The 17,097-nt window shown below is 45.3% G+C and overlaps 1 protein-coding gene across 1 annotated transcript; it reads left to right on the top strand.

The window, feature by feature from the left end:
* The first annotated feature begins 5,348 nt into the window (after nt 1-5,348).
* Nucleotides 5,349-13,805, top strand: LOC138371682 (suprabasin-like). The gene is made up of 2 exons (XM_069336689.1): nt 5,349-5,419; nt 12,173-13,805. Exons 1-2 carry the CDS (start codon nt 5,349-5,351, stop codon nt 13,803-13,805), a joined length of 1,704 nt encoding a protein of 567 aa, XP_069192790.1.
* Nucleotides 13,806-17,097: the final 3,292 nt, after the last annotated feature.

The raw sequence follows: 17,097 nt of genomic DNA, 5'->3' as shown, positions 1-17,097 counted from the left end.
AATTCATCTGGATGTTGATTACTGGTGTCAGCTCCTGAAAGAACACTGCCTCAAGCGTACAAAACCTCCTACGATCGTCGGTGTTTGTGATTACTGTCGTATCTTTCACTATGTCTTGGCGATTCAAGATGGTGTTGTGATGTTGAGAATGATGTTGCTTAATACCGCCCTCATACAAATGAAGTGTAAGATCAGTACGACTCAGTGTATTTGTTGTATGTCCAATGCCGTATATATTTCAGATAGCACAGTCTTCAGAGGTGCATTTTATTAATACTCTAAGTTAATACATCTCATACGATTAAGTTGACGACATCTTCGTATGTGTTGACAACAATAACACATTGTAAAGGCTTCTGGCAAGCTACAAGAAGTCTCAGGCTTGAAGTTAACTGTAGAAAAAAGTGAAGAGGCAAGATTCCATTACTCGATGTTCGCGTTGATGGTAATACGGGTAGATTCATCACAGATGTTTATCGGAAACCAAATGATGCAGGAAAATGTATGAACAGTAAGAGCAAATGCACTGACAGGTATAAGAGAAGCGCCATCAATGCATATATAGGTCCTTGCAATACGTGCATGCTCTTCTTGGCAGTATTTGCGCCACAAACGTGAACGAATCCACCAAATTATTGTGACCAGCAATTAAAGCAATGCAGAATTCGACGAAGTCCTAAGTAAAATGCTAGGCCGGCATCTGACTGAGGATAATCAGGCCCCAGTGTTGGATAATTGGCCCCCAAAGGAAAACATTTTAGTGAAATATAAATATACATTTACTCAGGCATAAAAGAAAGATGAAAATGTTATACGAGACATAATTGACAAGAATTATAAACCTTGTAATGAAAACCCAAGGATTCTTCCTAATCATTTATTACAAAACCCTCGTACACCTTCCCTTATTATGAAGAATAACATCTCTGTCTCCTCTGACAAACTGAGGTGTACTAATGTAGTGTATCAATAAAAATGCAGCTCTGGAGACTGAGCACTCCAAAATATATGCTAAACTGGACATACCAAATTACACAGTAGACATCTTACACTTCATTTGCAAGAGGGAAGTATTAAGCGACATCATTCTCAATGCCACAATACCATCCAGAATCGCCAAGACATAGTGAAATATACGACTATAATCACACACTAACGATCAATGGTGCCTTCATACGCTTAAGGCTGTGTTCATTAGGGAGCTGATACAATTAATTAACGTCCAGATGAATTTGACTATAAGCATGCATTGTGATCGCCGTCTAATAACAGTCCTTTTTACGGCCTCAATACTCATTTTTACCCACCTAGAAAGATCGCAGATGGCCGAAGCTGTAATTTAAGTTAAGAAGGAACAAATCTTTTGCACAATCTTGCATATTATTTGACTGTAAAGGTAAATTGTGGCAGATTGCAAAACAAAATTGCGCTCGGGCAGGCAGTGACACATCCGGGAACTGCTGAAGTGCAGCGACACTAGCCTAAAGCTTATACAATGTGAGAGGTGACTGGCGGGGGCTCAGATGCTCAGCCAATCAGGAACGAGAATTCGGTGACGTCATCGGCGGGCACTGAGCCAGCACCAGGGAGCGGAACCAGGCTCACTGTTCGGCTAGACTGTACGGGGAGGCTGTGACCATGGGCTCTTTTGGGAAAATTGGTAGATAAGGATCTTAAGTGGTGAGGTGAACCCAGAAGAGAAGCAACAGTTCTCCGTCCACATTGAGGCGAAAAGGGAACCTTTCTAGAATAAGGTCGAAGGAATATCTCATCGGAGGGACCTGCAGAGAGTGGAACAAGCTCTATAGCATGCCAGATTCAGTGTAAGAAGTTGCAAGTACCTTCATTTGGACCTTGGTAGGTCAATGCAAATGGACCGACTGTCGAAGTCTAGTAACAGTCCCGGCCAGTGAGTGTCGGAAGTAGTAACGACTCAGTGTGTGGACTCCACAAGGAGTTGCCGTTGAAGAGGCTATTGAAGACACGACCGAGATCACGGTAAGCAAGTGCTCCTTTTGATTTTCGCCTGTGAAGAGGCAAGTGAAATGTTGAATGTGTTAACTTTGCCAACGAAAAGGCTGTGAACAATCGTGCATAGATGTTAAACAATTTTATAGTAGCCAGTTTTGAGAGGAAGAGAAGCAGAATTTAATATCTCTTGTTACCTTATAAAGACAGTGAATATAGTGAACAGATTGTGATGGCGCCCTGTATCGAAACTGACCCAACTAGTGAAGTCGGCCATGGTTATATTTTCTTCCATGACAGTGAATCAGTGCACTGGTCACTGACATAAGGCTGCCGGGAAAAGGTACATTCTGCGGAGTGACGATGGTCAAGGTAAATCCAGAGTCGACACCAACGTTTGACGTCCCAAACAACGTGTTTCACGGGTGTGTCTAGAGGATCGGCGCCATGTCTGTGTTACCCAAGGATGGAAGAGGAAGGAAAAGAATACATGTGACGCCAGAGCGGCCTAGGATGTGATGACGGAACTTCAGTGAGCTTGCGACACATGGAAGCTACAAACCACTGAGATACCATCGTTTTTTTAGTTAAGTAATTTGGCCCCCCCTTCCCCCTTGTTAAATAGGCGTTCCCCAAGGGAACTTGTAGGATTTTATTCCGTTCTTCAAGAGATTTGTCACAGGCACTGCATTAGTTGAGAAGTTAGGAACGAACTTACGGTAGAATCCGGCCATACCCAGGAAACACAGGACCTCTTTACATATTGAAGGGGTCGGGTACTGAACGACGGCTTCTACGTTGCTGTTCTGAGGGGCGATCCATCCTCCACCAACCACATGTCCTTTAAAGATTACAGATGTCTTAGCAAATTCCGATTTATGCAGATAGACTACCAACCGAGTTTGTTGAATAGGAAAAAATAATGCTTCCACATGTCGTAAATGGTCTTTACGACATGTGAATAGTAAATGGTTTTTACGACATGTGGTCTACCAATAGCCCTTGAAGAGGTCAAATTTCGTTAGGTAGATGGCCCCTACCTTCGGTAGGGGCCATCTACCTAGGGAATTGTATCGGTAGGTGGTCTTACCATAACACTCTTCTATCCTGGGAAGGGAATATGTATCAGCTGCTGTAATTTTGTTAACTTGTTGGTATTCTATGCATAGCCTATGTTCTCTACCAGTCTCGGGTACTAGCAGAATGGGGGGATGTCCATGGACTAATACTTGGGGCGATCAAGTTATGTTGGAGCAAGAACTCTATCTCACTTCTTACCTCCTCCTTCTTACGGGATTTAGTTGGTAGAGATGTTGCTTTATTCGTCTCACGTCCTCCTCAAAGATAATGTCGTGTTTTAAGATGGACGTCAGAACTGGAGCATCTCTTAAAATAGACTTATATTGCGATATAAACTCTAGCAAGGATCTCTGTTGCTCTTCACGAACGTGAATTAACTTTGTAGGTAGCTACAGCAAAAATTTGAATTTGATGCTACCTGCTTACCAACATTTTTCATCACCAATGGGTCTTTTTTCCCTGAGACCACCATCTATTACTGGGCGAATGTTCCGACCTTGGTACAGCTTCAATGTGTTCAAGTGTACCAACATCTGCTTTTATCTGTCTTAAGTGCTAAGAATATAGTTAGTAATATTACCTTTCTTGAGAAAAGGGTCAGGATCAATAAATTTGGTACTCAAGCTTCCAGTTACTGTTGAAGAACATGCCAGTACTAGGTCTCCTACCTGAAATTCCTCGGGTGTCGCTTTGTCGTCGTATCTCTTCTTGGAAGTTACCTGAGACTGTAACAGGTTCTCTTTTCTAGTATCCATGCAGCAAACAACTTGCCTTTTTGCGTAGATAACCAGTCCTGCGTATCCATTTAGCCCTCCCACAGTGTGACCATACACCTTCTCGAATGGAGATGGGCCCAGGGACTCATTCGGTACTGGTCTTATGGCAAAAAGGAGGTAAATACAGAAGACAAAGAAGAAACATCTGGCTAGGCAATGAAAAGCTTTCACAATCCAGCAATTTCCGGAAAATAATTCATAATAATCAGGGCGCCTGACAGCTGAGAGGACAGTGCCTCGGATTCGTAGTCCTGAGGTTCCGCGTTCGATTCTCGGTGGAGGCAGAGACAAATGGACAAATGTTTCTTTCACCCTGTTACCTAGCAGTAAATAGGTACCTGAGAGTTAGACAGCTGCTACTGGCTGCCTTCTGGGGGGTGTAACAAAAAGGAGGCCTGGTCGAGAACCGGGCCGCGGGGACGCTAAGCCCCGAAATCATCTCAACATAACCTCAAGATAAGATAAGCCGTTTCCAAGAGCTTGGTCCTGACTAGTGAGGGCACGACTACCTGCGTATCTACCTATGGAGTCTGGAGATGTTCTTTGTCGATACTTCCAGCACAGTCCCCTTATGTTGCCAGAAGTAATGGTCACCAGACTCTATGGTGTCTGCGAGTGCTTGCACCTTGGGGTCCTTCTCTTACTTTGTAATCAAGGTTGCTCTAGTACAGTGGTTCAGTTCAGGGCATCCAATCCCAACTGAGTCTTTGTCTGGGAACTAGTTTGTACTGCTACTACTGGCCTTACCACATCTTCTACAGGATCTGTAACAACTACGGAATGGTTACTGTCCAAAACCAAAGCCAAATCATTGGCCAGTATTACATTTATCGTTTCTATAGGAAGCTCGCCTACTACTGCCAAATGTACACTTGCCATTGAAATAGTATGATTCCAAATGACCAAATGTTGACCCAGGCTAAGGGGGTAACATACAAATTCGAGGGGAAACCCATCTAAAATGATACTTTGTTTTTCTTAAAAAGGCACTTCCTTGGGTAACGAGCTCTTCGAAGTCAGAGATTGGGCTGCTCCAATATCTCTGAGAATTACTATTGACCTGCCTCACCGGCCACTCGATACATATCTTAAGTGTATGAAGCAAAGATTCCTGGTTTCTCTCTCCTACCTGTCCATAAGGAGCAGGTTTCAACTGGTGGTTTCACACAACTCACCAGCATAACCTCCCTAAATCGGTCGTTAACTTTCCTGCTCTTACATTTAGCAGACACGTGTCCTTCCCGCATGTCCAACTTACTATGTCTCTCCTTGAACTTGGTCGTCTTGGACTACCAGAGGTTTTCCTCACAGTACCACCAGGAATGGTTCTTTCCTCCTGCTTTTACTTGGTAAAGGTTTTGAGTAGGTCTTTGAAACATATCGTATTGAGGGTCTATGGGTTAAAATGTATTTTTCAGACATGGTGGCTGCAGCCCAAATGTCTCTACTTACGGTTCCTCCAAGTACGTTTTCAGATCACCTGATAGACACTCCTTGAAATCTTCTAACCAGATAAGTTGCTCCATGTTACGGCTCTACTGGGACGCAACCGGGTTCTTCTCTGATGGTAGTAGAGTTTGGGAATCCGGCTCCAAGTTAGTAGAGGCTTTCAAGGGGTGTGTTCCGTAACGCAAGTTAAATTAAAGGGGGAGGGATACAAATGTTCCAGTTTTTCTGATATATTTACCACCACCATATATAAATAAATAACAGTCGCACGCGGGGATTATTACTACACTTATGTACAGTTGTGTCTTCCTCCGAAGACACTGGATGCTCAACGATGCTCACTCTGGGTAGCCCTGGTTCCTTCTTCCGTGGCCCACAATGAATCCACTATGACTATGACGAATCTACCCTGGCCACAGGCCAGCCAAATCACAGTCCCACTGGGTGCCTCGTCGTGATGGCCTACAACCACAATCCAGCCCCTAGTCAGCCTCGCTGTCAGGCCACACCATGACTAATACTAGGGTTGCGAGCCCTAGCCAGGAACCTCTTGTGAGGCGCTGATCACCCTCCTCAGTCGGCACCTCAGTGGGTGGTCTCTTCCACCAGCCAGCCCTGGATACGGCGAATCCTGTTACTGCCACTTCTCAGGCAGGCAATCACACACTCAGCAGAGTTCGTCCGGTGGGGGTGGGGGGGGGGGGCTCACAGCTTCTTCAAAGCAGACTGGCGAGGAGACCTTGGCTGCCTTGGGTAGACTGATCCATCGTCCAACACAGCAGTCCCAGGTCGACTCTGCAATCAGATACGTCATTAATACTGGGACGCTCTAGGGAACCTCACTTACAAGCTTAGACACAAACGTCCACCTCTTCACTCCATAGATGGCGTTGCTGTCTAAGCGCCACCTCACCAGAGGTCAGCAGCGGTTATTCCACGAGCCAATTAAGACGGGAATCCAGCACGTATTGCCGGCGTCTCTCGTCATCACTAGATGGCGTCGTCCATTTGGAGGGGGTTTTCGGGAACGGACTCACAGATGGCGTTGTCGTCACTGCTCCGTGCTCCGACGATGGACTCGGGTCCGTAACACTCCATCTGCTCCTTAGTCTCAACCTTCCGAGACGCGCACTATTCGGTAAACAACCGTTCCTTATTGCAAGGGAACTCCTTAAAAGTGTGTTCTGCTGTTTTCTTAAGGATACGAAACTTTTGCCTGTATGCTTCAGGCACCAACTGGTAAGCCATCATCACCACCTTCTTGACAGCATCAAGTCACTCGAGTCACTTTTTGGCAGTGTGGAGTATGCTGTTTGGGCTTTTCCAGTCAGCACTGATTGAATCATAATAGCCCAATTTTCCCTTGACCTGTCTAATGAGGCAGTTACTATCTCGAAGGCCGCAAAAAATTTGAACACCTCCTTCTCTTTGAATTTAAGAACCATTTTTATATTAAGCACTAGGTCGAAACCACTGGATTCCCTTCTACCTCCTAATCTTAGAAGTTTTAATTCGTGTGCTTATTGAATTAGTTCTCTCGCCTTTTTCATGCCTTCTTTCTTTTCCCTTTTCTCCTTCCTTGCCTTTCTTTATCCCTTTCTTCTCGTTCTCACTCTTTTTCACGTTTTATTTCAATTTCTTTCTCTTCTCTTTCTCTCCTGTCTTGTCTTTCTCTCTCTTCCAGCTCTAACCTTTTTCATGCGATATCACGATTTATTTCTAATTATCGCATTTGCACTGATATTTGACTCACATTTAGTTCACCTGGATCACTCTCCCCATCACTTTCACGGTCTTCTTAGTCAGAGGAATCCATGACACTCGCCAATTTGCTACAGACTACACTTTCCTGTTTATCAACTGGTTTCAAATGCCCATACATTTTCGATAGGATCTCGACACGAGAATCACTTTCTTTCACTTTTAATTCTAGGTGGCCGCTTATCAACACTAGCTCTGGTTTCTCTAAGTACTTCAATTTGGAGAGGCAGTCCTCCTGGTTTAAGAACTCCGACAAAGAAGCGAGTAACATGGAGTGTCAGCGTATCATTTGTAGTTTTCTCCACCATTGCTCACTCGCTTAATAGTGCACTTAACACACAAAAGGGAATCTGTACACTGTTCAAAAGGGTTGTACAGAGGACACTAATCACTTGCCTGGTCCCATCTAAATTACCTAACAATAGGTCGGATCTCCCTGGGGATGCCAATTATGTTACGGCCTCACTTATCCAGTAACCGGGTTCTTTCTATTCAATACTTTCTATGGCGTCTTAATGCCTCTTTTTACCAGATCCAGCCCCGAGTCATGGGAAAGTTATTCAGAACTGGAAGTAATAGTCAACGAGAATGTGGGGTAAAAAACACTACACCATACCCTCACCACGTGTACTTCTTAACTATTTACACGTCTTACATATGTACATAATATAATATCGCAGGGGTCACTTTCACACAGGTCACTACAAACGAGCGTTTGCGAGCTTCTAATCCAGCGAGTCCACTTTTATCTTCAATCGTACACCACTCAAGGTTCCCTCCCCGAGTCTGTCTTCTATGGTCCTCACGCCGGCAATTTCACCTTTCCCAGTAAATCATGGGCCAGTTCTCTACATTTTTGTCACGATCCCCAAACACCACGTCTACTCTCTAGCAACACACTGGCAGGTTCCAGCAACACTCTGACAGGTTCCAGCAACACTCTGGCAGGTTCCAGCAACACACTGGCAGGTTCCAGCAACACTCTGGCAGGTTCCAGCAACACTCTGGCAGGGTTCTCCAGCAACACTCTGGCAGGTTCCAGCAACACTCTGGCAGGTTCCAGCAACACACTGGCAGGTTCCAGCAACACTCTGGCAGGTTCCAGCAACACTCTGGCAGGGTTCTCCAGCAACACTCTGGCAGGTTCCAGCAACACTCTGGCAGGATTCTCCAGCAACATACGTCATAGTGTTAGGTATAGCATCTTGTAGCTCTTTGCTTTAATAACTTTGTTACATCTTTGTTACATTTGTGTCCAGGTCAGAGTTGAAATCATTGTTAATGTTTTTGTTTATTTAATATTATTTCAAGTGCTAACAGCCACATGTAAACAGTTTTGCAGGTGTTTAATTACCGTTGTTTTATTAAATTAACTATTTTTATTAAAATTAATTATTTTTATTAAAATTAACTATTAAATTAACTATTTTTATTAAAATTAATTATTTTTATTAAAATTAACTATTAAATTAACTATTTTTATTAAAATTAATTATTTTTATTAAAATTAACTATTAAATTAACTATTTTTATTAAAATTAACTATTGAATTAACTATTTTTAAAAAAGCATTTTTAAGAGTTTTTTTTTTACTTCAACCTCTTAGTCACATTGCGAAAGTAATGCGTTTTTTGCTTTTATGCTGCATAAACACACCATCCGCTGGTTATACCCGCAGAGCCATGGACCAATATACATATATGTAAAGTACGAATACCGTGAGAGAGAGCCGGGGACTTTTATTAATTACAAACATGTCCGTAAACTGGAGAGCGCGGCGATTGGTCCCTGCAAAGTTGATCAAGACAAACTTTGGTTTGGTAGAGAGCTCGAAAGAGTATGGACCCGGGGGAGAGAGAGCACAGGGAAATACGCTCCTAGTTTACCCCTACTTCTCCGTATGAGGCACTAAATTGGAGTTAATTACTCCAGTAAATTGAAGGTGTAAATTGAGAGTTTACTTTAGCTCTGGACTATGTTCAAGAATAAGTACACTTGCTGGTTGGTCACTATTGTGGCAGCCTTACTAGCCCTCCAGAGGTTGATAGGCCTTACTAGCCCTCCAGAGGTTGATAGGCCTTACTAGCCCTCCAGAGGTTGATAGGCCTTACTAGCCCTCCAGAGGTTGATAGGCCTTACTAACACTGCAGTGGTTGATAGGCCTAAGTAGCCTTCAGAGGCTGATAGGCTTTAGTAACAATCGAGAGGCTGATAGGCCTAAGTAAGCCTTCAAAGGTTGATAGGCCTTACTAACCCTCCAGAGGTTGATAGGTCTTAGTAACCATCCAGAGATTGATAGATCTTAATAAGCCTTCAGAGGCTGATAGGCCTTAGTAACCATCCAGAGGTTGATAGGTCTTAGTAACCATCCAGAGGTTGATAGGTCTTAGTAACCATCCAGAGGTTGATAGGCCTTAGTAACCATCCAGAGGTTGATAGGTCTTAGTAACCATCCAGAGGTTGATAGGTCTTAGTAACCATCCAGAGGTTGATAGGCCTTGGTAACCATCCAGAGGTTGATAGGTCTTAGTAACCATCTAGAGGTTGATAGGCTTTAAACCCAACACCATGATGTCTGTGTTTGTCAGGAGAGTCTCATAGACTGAGGATACTTAAGAGCCTTCGTGTATTTTGGTTATCTGGATAATCCTTTGCTCAAAGACACTTTTGATGTTTTAATAATATGTACTCAAAAGACATTGGGTTGTTTTAGCTTGATGAACTGCATGAGAGACCTGAGTCAGAGTAAACAAGATTACCAGAGTACAAGAAACAGCCTTCACTCCAGCTGTGAGACTCATCCCTCATGATGTGAGTCAGGGAACTGGCACATTATTCATCAGTCTCACACTTGTGCTGAGTCAAATATTGCTATAGTGATACATTTTCCATATTTTGTATATTTTCTGGTTTGAGTTACAAATATGTAAATAGTCGCATTTGCTCGTTTTAAAAATTTCCTCCTAATTGCGTAGTATCATTGTCTCTAAAAACATAAATTATTCATAACAATACAGTGTGATATAACATCTTTTATGGTGAATATTCAGTTATATTTTTTAGTTAGGTTCTGTACATTGAATCAATTGGTCTCTTTTTTAATATACATTGTAGTCCGTATTACATTTTATATTCCCCATTACATACATTTGTTCCCTTCCAATTACAAGTAATTTTCCCAGTTCCTCCATTACATATTTTTTTTCCATTTTTCTATCCCATTATACAGAGAGGTGCAGCACATGTCCATGTTTCGTCATAGTAGAATATTATGTATGATATTAAATCGCGACAGAAAGCTAATCCAATGCCAAACCATGTCCTATAATCATCCTGTCCTGTCACCATCCTATCATGTCACCATTCTGTTATGTCACCATCCTGTCATGTCACCATCCTGTCATGTCACCATCCTGTCATGTCACAATCCTGTCATGTCACCATCCTGTCATGTCACCATCCTGTCATGTCACAATCCTGTCATGTCACCATCCTGCCATGTCACAATCCTGTCATGTCACCATCCTGTCATGTCACCATCCTGCCATGTCACAATCCTGTCATGTCACCATCCTGTCATGTCACCATTCAGTCCTGTCACCATCCTGTCATGTCACAATCCTGTCATGTCACCATCCTGTCATGTCACCATCCTGTCATGTCACCATTCTGTTATGTCACCATCTTGTCATGTCTCCATTCTGTCCTGTAACCACCTTGTCATGTTACCATCCGGTCATGTCACCATCCTGTCATGTCTCCATTCTGTCCTGTCACCACCTTGTCATGTCACCATCCTGTCTTGTCATCACCCTGTCATGCCACCATCATGTCATGTCACCGTCCTTTCTTGTCACCATCCTGTCATGTCACCACCCTGTCATGTCACAACCCTGTCTTGTCACCATCCTTTCATGTCACCACCCTGTCATGTAACAACCCTGTCTTGTCACCATCCTGTCATGTCACCATCTTGTCATGTGACCACCCTGTCATGTCACAACCCTGTCTTGTCACCATTCTGTCATGTCACCACCCTGTCATGTCAAAATCCTGTCATGTCACCATCCTGTCATGTCACCATCCTGGCATGTCACCACCCTGTCATGTCACCATCCTGTCTTGTCACCATCCTGTCTTGTCACCATCCTATCATATCACCATCCTGTCATGTCACAACCCTGTCTTGTCACCATTCTGTCATGTCACCATCCTGGCATGTCACCACCCTGTCTTGTCACCATCCTGTCTTGTCACCATCCTGGCATGTCACCACCCTGTCTTGTCACCATCCTGTCTTGTCACCATCCTATCATATCACCATCCTGTCATGTCACCACCCTGTATTGTCATCATCCTGGCATGTCACCACCCTGTCTTGTCACCATCCTGTCTTGTCCCCACCCTGTCTTGTCACCATCCTGTCTTGTCCCCATCCTGTCATGTCACCACCCTGTCTTGTCACCATCCTGTCATGTCACCACCCTGTCTTGTCACCATCCTGTCATGTCACCACCCTGTCATGCCACCATCCTCTCGTGCCACCATCCTGACTTGTCACCATCCTGTCATGCCGCTATCATGTCATGTCACCGTCCTGTCATGTCACCATCCTCTCTTGTCACCATCCTGTCGTGCCACTATCATGTCATGGCACCGTCCTGTCATGTCACCAGCTTGTCATGTCACCACTGTGTCCTGTCACCACCTTGTCATGTTACCATCCGGTCATGTCACCACCCTGTCATGTCATCACCCTGTCATATCACCACTCTGTCATGTCATGGTTGGAGAGGGGAAAAATGAGGGAATAAAGGGAACAGTGAGGGCTGAAGGGGGAAAGAGAAGAGAAAGGGAATGGGTAAAATAAGAGGAAAAAGGGAATAGGGGGTTGAGGGATGGGAAGGAAAAGAGGAAATAGGTCACGAGGAGGAAAGAGGGGGGAAATAGGACGAGGGTGGGGACGAGTAGGTGAGAGGGAGGGAAATACAGGAAAAGGAAGGGAAGGGGGGGGGGAGAAGAGAATGGAGGGAAATGGAATAGGTGGAGGGGGAAGGAGAGAGGCAAAGACCCGGGAGTCGCCGGGTGACCCTCTAGTATGCTATATTGTAGATCAAGTACAGTTATACCCGTGTAAGGAGCCAAGCTGGTGACGACCATGAGGGGAACCAAGCTGATGGTGACCATGAGAGGAACCAAGCTGATGGTGACCATGAGAGGAACCAAGCTGATGGCGACCATGAGAGGAACCAAGCTGGTGGCGACCATGAGAGGAACCAAGCTGGGGGCGACCATGAGAGGAACCAAGCTGGTGGCGACCATGAGAGGAACCAAGCTGGTGGTGACCATGAGAGGAACCAAGCTGGGGGCGACCATGAGAGGAACCAAGCTGGTGGCGACCATGAGAGGAACCAAGCTGGTGGAGACCATGAGAGGAACCAAGCTGGTGGTGACCATGAGAGGAACCAAGCTGGGGGCGACCATGAGAGGAACCAAGCTGGGGGCGACCATGAGAGGAACCAAGCTGGTGGCGACCATGAGAGGAACCAAGCTGGTGGCGACCATGAGAGGAACCAAGCTGGTGGCGACCATGAGAGGAACCAAGCTGGTGGCGACCATGAGAGGAACCAAGCTGGGGGAGACCATGAGAGGAACCAAGCTGATGGTGACCATGAGAGGAACCAAGCTGAAGGTGACCATGAGAGGAACCAAGCTGATGGTGACCATGAGAGGAACCAAGCTGGTGGCGACCATGAGAGGAACCAAGCTGGGGGAGACCATGAGAGGAACCAAGCTGGTGGCGACCATGAGAGGAACCAAGCTGGTGGCGACCATGAGAGGAACCAAGCTGATGGTGACCATGAGAGGAACCAAGCTGATGGTGACCATGAGAGGAACCAAGCTGATGGTGACCATGAGAGGAACCAAGCTGGTGGCGACCATGAGAGGAACCAAGCTGGGGGAGACCATGAGAGGAACCAAGCTGGTGGCGACCATGAGAGGAACCAAGCTGGGGGAGACCATGAGAGGAACCAAGCTGGTGGAGACCATGAGAGGAACCAAGCTGATGGTGACCATGAGAGTAACCAAGCTGATGGTGACCATGAGAGGAACCAAGCTGATGGTGACCATGAGAGTAACCAAGCTGATGGTGACCATGAGAGGAACCAAGCTGATGGTGACCATGAGAGGAACCAAGCTGATGGTGACCATGAGAGGAACCAAGCTGGTGGAGACCATGAGAGGAACCAAGCTGGTGGCGACCATGAGAGGAACCAAGCTGGTGGCGACCATGAGAGGAACCAAGCTGGTGGCGACCATGAGAGGAACCAAGCTGGTGGCGACCATGAGAGGAACCAAGCTGGTGGAGACCATGAGAGGAACCAAGCTGATGGTGACCATGAGAGGAACCAAGCTGATGGTGACCATGAGAGGAACCAAGCTGATGGTGACCATGAGAGGAACCAAGCTGGTGGCGACCATGAAAGGAACCAAGCTGGGGGAGACCATGAGAGGAACCAAGCTGATGGTGACCATGAGAGGAACCAAGCTGATGGTGACCATGAGAGGAACCAAGCTGATGGTGACCATGAGAGGAACCAAGCTGGTGGCGACCATGAGAGGAACCAAGCTGGGGGAGACCATGAGAGGAACCAAGCTGATGGTGACCATGAGAGGAACCAAGCTGATGGTGACCATGAGAGGAACCAAGCTGATGGTGACCATGAGAGGAACCAAGCTGGTGACGACCATGAGAGGAACAAGCGGTGAAGGTGAGCGGCTACAGAACCGTAATTGAATCCGCAAGGCAGCAAAATATTCAGGTGATGGAGGTAATGAGATTTGTGAAGCAGGCCGGGAGGGAGGCAGGGAGGCAGGGAGGCAGGCAGGCAGGCAGGCAGGCAGGCAGGCAGGGAGGCCGAGAGGGAGGAAGGGAGGCAGGCAGGCAGGGAGGCCGAGAGGGAGGAAGGCAGGCAGGGAGGCGGGCAGGGAGGCCGAGAGGGAGGCATGCCGGAAGGGAGGCAGGCAAGGAGGCATGCCGGAAGGGAAGGCGGGGAGGCAGGCAGGCAGGGAGGCAGGAAGGCAGGCTGGGAGACCATAAGGGAGGCAGGGAGGGAGGCAGGGAGGCAGGCAGGAGGAAGGGAGGCAGGCAGGAGGCAGGGAGGCAGGCAGGAGGCAGGGAGGCAGGCAGGAGGCAGGGAGGCAGGAAGGCAGGCAGGGAGGCAGGGAGGCAGGCATGACTGCAATTATGACCAACAATTTTACGCAACATTGCCTCTTTACTTATTTCTTTGTTCGATATTAATTAAATAAATGGTATGAAATTAAAACTATACAAAAATTGCAATTTTGAGGATATAACTAAATTATGTTAACAATATATATATTAATAATAATAACACAATTATAATAGAAGTTACATAAATATGCTTGTCTGCTGTCATAACTAATGATGAAAATATATATTAATATTAACTTTATGTATGTTGTTCCTGTAACTCTTAGTGTTTGCATTCTCCACACATTGCATCGCCATTGAACAGATTCACGGAAACTTTAATGTTGCATTAAAGTTTCGGTGATTCTGTTCACGGAAACTGAACAGAATCAGTTTCCGTGAACAGCGTTATCGTTGATTTAGGGAGAGTTTAACTCTTTTGTTCCTCCAGAATAACCGAACTGAATCTGAAGTGTATTTTCGTTTTAATCAAAATCCCCCTTTTTTTTCCTTCAAAAGGAGCTAGCCGGGTATATTATAGGTGAGATCAGACCATACCACGTGAAACCTCACTTCAGTAGAGACCACACCCCTCCAGCTTGATTGTTACCTACCAAAACATCACCTTCAGCAGAGAACACTCCCCCAGCTTGGTAGTTGCGTATCAAAATATCAGCTTCAGCAGAGAACACTCCCCCAGCTTGATAGTTGCGTATCAAAACATCACCTTCAGCAGAGAACACTCCCCCAGCTTGATAGTTGCGTATCAAAACATCACCTTCAGCAGAGAACACTCCTCCAGCTTGATAGTTGCGTATCAAAACATCACCTTCAGCAGAGAACACTCCCCCAGCTTGATAGTTGCGTATCAAAACATCACCTTCAGCAGAAAACACTCGCTTAGTTTAGTATATGAATATGTACATCATCGCCAGATTTTGTTTTTACTCAGATCGTGATCATTATCCAAGTATATGAAATACTCCAATCCATAGTATATCATTATTTATGGAAAGTGTATACGTATTGAAACAGAATTTAATAACAATGTTGGATGTGTATTATTAGTTTCAATTATCTATATTTATAAGAGAGTATATCTGTACTCTACTAGTTTTACTCGCCTACTTGTGCTTGAGGCAGTTGAGCTTCGGCTCTCTGGTCCCGCCTCTCAACTGCCAATCAACTGGTGAACAGGTTCCTGAGCCTATTGGGCTCTATCATATCTACACTTCAAACTGTGAATGGAGTCAGCCTCTACCACATCACTTCCTAATGCATTAGTTATCTACTCTCTCACTTAACATACAAGCAAACACACTTTCTGTTTGTTTGTTTGTTCGTCTGTCCGGTGTTGAAGGTTAGACACAGTGTTATGATCCCAGGAAGCCGAAAAACGAGTCTCCCCTTTGAGAATTATTCTATCAAGCCTGGCCTGATTAGAAGGTCTAAGAAATATAGAGGTGAAGATACAGATGTAAAATAGTTTGTTGGATTTAATGAACGATTTGAGATTATGGGCAGTGAATATGAAAATAGATAAATGACTGGTTAGGAGATGTGGATAATTTGCTGGAGGCGTGAGGCTCGCTTCTGGAGGACTTTGATCTCACTTGAGCACCAAACATCTCAGGAGGAAGCTGTGCTCCATTTGAACTCCTATCAGAAAGGAACCCCTAGTGCTACGCCCTGGACTAGGCAATCTGTGGTAAGCACGATTTAAGCCAGTTCATAGTGATTACTTGTAGTTGGTCGTGTGCCCAGCGACAGTAAAAATGTTCATTGATAAGTTAGACATGTTTTGATAAGGCAGAAGGCCTAAAATAGGAGAGTGGAGAGGGAGGAACATGGAGCGACATCCGCCCCCTCTGAGCACTGGCAGGTTACTGAGGGAGCCCAGCTCCTGAGGGCAGAGGACCCTCCCAGAGTGAGTGAGGACCGCCGGGCGAGGTGGAGCGTGGACCAGCCCAAAATGGGGGAGTCCACTCTCACAGTATGTAGAGAGCTGATAGATGTTGGACGCAAACATATTGTGTGGTTATTTTTGTTTATGTGTTTAAGGGGTAACATTTTATTGGAGTGTCAATGGGTTGCAGGTTTGTCTTTGGGGAAGAAATTGCTGAGAATTTCGAAGCCAGCACAGAGGAAGTAGTTGATGAGACTCCAAGTTAGTGGAGGAGAGGACCTCGAGCTGTGAGGAGAAGCAGTGAAGAGGAGTGTCACGTGCTTCTGTAGAGGTGGTGAAGCACCATAGTTGTTCGAGGAAACGTCATGGTGTAGCAGCAAGGAGAGCTGTGGAGGACCCTAGTAGAAGTAGTGAAGCACCGTAGTTGCTCAAGGAAACTTCATGATAGCAGCCTGAAGGAGCTACAGAGGATCCTGGTAGTTAAACCTGGAAGAACCTGAAGAGATCAGGGTAGTGAACTTCCAGATGTGAAAGGGAGGTTCTGGTTGATTACTTGGTGGGAGGTGATAGAGTGTTTGGTTGTCATTAGCGTGCAAGACGCAGTGAGAGGTGAGTGATTGTTTGCCATTTTTGTCCCAAGGAGTATTTATACTGAAGTATAGAGTAACAGTCGTAGGCTGGATTACCTACAGATGTATGTGTTCTTGGACTGATAGGGTGATCGATTGATCATTGTTGTTTATCAAGGAACATTTATACTGATATATATATGTTATTGCACTGATACGCTTATTTTCCTTGTGCATGTTTATAGATATATATATTCTCTTGCTGATAGTGCAACATTGTATTATAGGACTTGACCTACTTGAGGAGGTTGATAATATTAGGTGGTGAATCAGGAGATAGGATACCACTTGATAACCTGATGATAGAGT

Source organism: Procambarus clarkii, chromosome 36, assembly GCF_040958095.1.
Source record: "Procambarus clarkii isolate CNS0578487 chromosome 36, FALCON_Pclarkii_2.0, whole genome shotgun sequence".
Classification (NCBI taxonomy): Eukaryota; Metazoa; Arthropoda; class Malacostraca; order Decapoda; family Cambaridae; genus Procambarus; species Procambarus clarkii.
The sequence above is the reverse complement of the archived record's forward strand: the minus strand, read 5'-3'. Positions and strand labels throughout refer to the sequence as shown.

Bases quoted from the DNA above. Each gene is read 5' to 3' on its own strand.
- LOC138371682 (XM_069336689.1), top strand. From the start codon at position 5,349: ATGTTACGGCTCTACTGGGACGCAACCGGGTTCTTCTCTGATGGTAGT. The intron at 5,420-12,172 runs GTTAGTAGAGGC...TACCCGTGTAAG, and splicing joins GTTTGGGAATCCGGCTCCAA to GAGCCAAGCTGGTGACGACC.